This window comes from Capsicum annuum, chromosome 3, assembly GCF_002878395.1.
Source record: "Capsicum annuum cultivar UCD-10X-F1 chromosome 3, UCD10Xv1.1, whole genome shotgun sequence".
In the NCBI taxonomy this organism is placed as follows: Eukaryota; Viridiplantae; Streptophyta; class Magnoliopsida; order Solanales; family Solanaceae; genus Capsicum; species Capsicum annuum.
The window spans coordinates 15,216,699-15,218,749 of record NC_061113.1 but is presented as its reverse complement, the minus strand read 5'-3'; the positions used below and the strand labels follow the sequence as shown (position 1 = coordinate 15,218,749).

Below are 2,051 nucleotides of genomic sequence, written 5' to 3'. Positions count from 1 at the left end.
TTTCTCTCTAGTGCTCTCTCTGTTTTGGTGTGTTTTGGAATGATGGTTAATTCATCTATTTGTAGATGAATGTCTAAGCTTTAAACAATCAAACACCATGTCACAACACCAAATTTGCCAATCATGTTACAACACCAATCCATGTCACCACATTAGGCATGTTGCAACACCAATTTTCTTCTTGTTATTTTTTATTTAATTTATTTTAATTATATTTGATCCCACATTTGTTTGATTATGCGCAAAGTTTAAGAAAGAAAGAAAGAAAGAAAGAAAGGCGATTGGAACTTGTGATTTCGAACTATCTACATATATACAATTTGTGCTTCAATGATCAAAGCACCCTTAGAAATGTGCTTCAATGATCAAAGCACCCTTAGAAATGGAATTCTTTTATTCTCTGCCAAAGAAGTCCTTATTCGGCTAAAGAAATATCTTGTAAGGTACACCTGAGTGTGAAATATGCAGCTTGTAGAGAACTTCCAAGTCTGCTACTATTTTGTATCTTACACAATCAGGGGTGGAGATAGGAGTGCAAGGGGTTTGAGAGAGCAGAAAATTGCACTGCATCTACAAATGTTAAAATTATCTTTTATGCCTTGTATCAATTAGACCATTGTGGTCCGGCCCTTCCCCGGATCCCCCCGTAGAATGGGAGGTTTAGTGCACCGGGCTGCCCTTTCTTATGCATTATATGAGTTAGAAGAATAGTGTATGGCTAGTGAAGAAAGAAGGGAACCACATTACAGTTCTACTATGTAGATTGTGAGTTCAGCTTTTCCTTGTCTCAGTGAGCCGTCAGAGAAATAGTAACCATAGTTATTATTAGTTGGTTAACAAAATGAATTTGGTAAATTTAGTTACGTATTTAACATGTAACTTGTTTATAGTACTTTGTCTTACTAGTAAGGAGTCAAATCCCTGCAACTTGATGATAATTAAAAAAGATATATGTCTCTTTTGAAGATTGATTAACAAAAATGACAATTGAATTTATGGGCACTTGTTGACTTTAACTAACTTATTTGCTCAAGAAACTTATCCTTCTTGAAATAAGAACAAATATGTCCAGCACCAAAGAGTCACGAACTGAATTGCCAACCGATTATGATCGATTGGAGGAGTTAAAGGCATTCGATCATACAAAAACTGGTGTTAAAGCACTAGTTGATGAAGGAATAGTGGAGATCCCAAGAATTTTCATTAGGCCACCTGATGAACTTGCTGAAGAGTTGAATCGAGGCGAATCAACTCTACAGGTTCCCGTGGTGGATCTTAGTGGCATAGAAGTTGAAGATCGACGTAAGGAAGTTGTTGATGAAATAAGGGAAGCATCAGAGAAGTGGGGATTTTTCCAACTGATAAATCATGGGGTTCCCTCAAGTGTTTTGGAGGGAATGATTGATGGGACTCGTAAATTTCATGAACAAGATGTTGAGTTAAAGAAAGACTACTATTCACGTGATCGAAAAAATAGAAGAGTTAGATATGAGACTGATCTTCATCTATACAATTCAAAGACCGTAAATTGGAGGGATACGTTGAACATTTCTATGATAGTTACTGGCCATATTGAACCTGAAGAAATACCGGAAGTTTGCAGGTCATTTATCTATTCTTCTGCACTTGAATCACAATTCTTTATAATTCCTGTTTGATGGCTGCACGGTGTTCATGACGTCTAACTATAATTACTAGTATACTAATCAGGATGATGGTATAAGTTTTTGGATTAGTATAACATGCCCATATAAAGTTGAAATTCGTTGTTTTCCCCCTAAAGATCAGAGCAATTGCAGTTTTTCTTGTCTCTTTTGGTAATGGCCACAATTATCTCATCATGTTAGATTAGATTATCTTAGATCTTTATTAAATTTTGTAACTTAGTAATGTCAGATATTTTCCTGATTTCCAGGAAAGAATTTCTTAAGTTCATGAATCATATCAGAAAACTTGGAGAAACTCTTCTTGACTTACTATCAGAAGCTCTTGGACTAAAACCAGACCACTTGAAAGCCATGGAATGTATCAAAGGACAAACATTGGTGTGC

General features: G+C 35.7%; 1 protein-coding gene across 1 annotated transcript; it reads left to right on the top strand.

The window, feature by feature from the left end:
• Positions 1-923: 923 nt before the first annotated feature.
• Positions 924-2,051, top strand: LOC107866608 (deacetoxyvindoline 4-hydroxylase; the record flags this gene model as incomplete). The annotated part of the gene is given in 2 exon segments (XM_047409113.1): positions 924-1,603; positions 1,916-2,051. Coding segments are annotated over 2 exon segments (675 nt in total), but the record flags the coding sequence as incomplete, so codon positions are not given.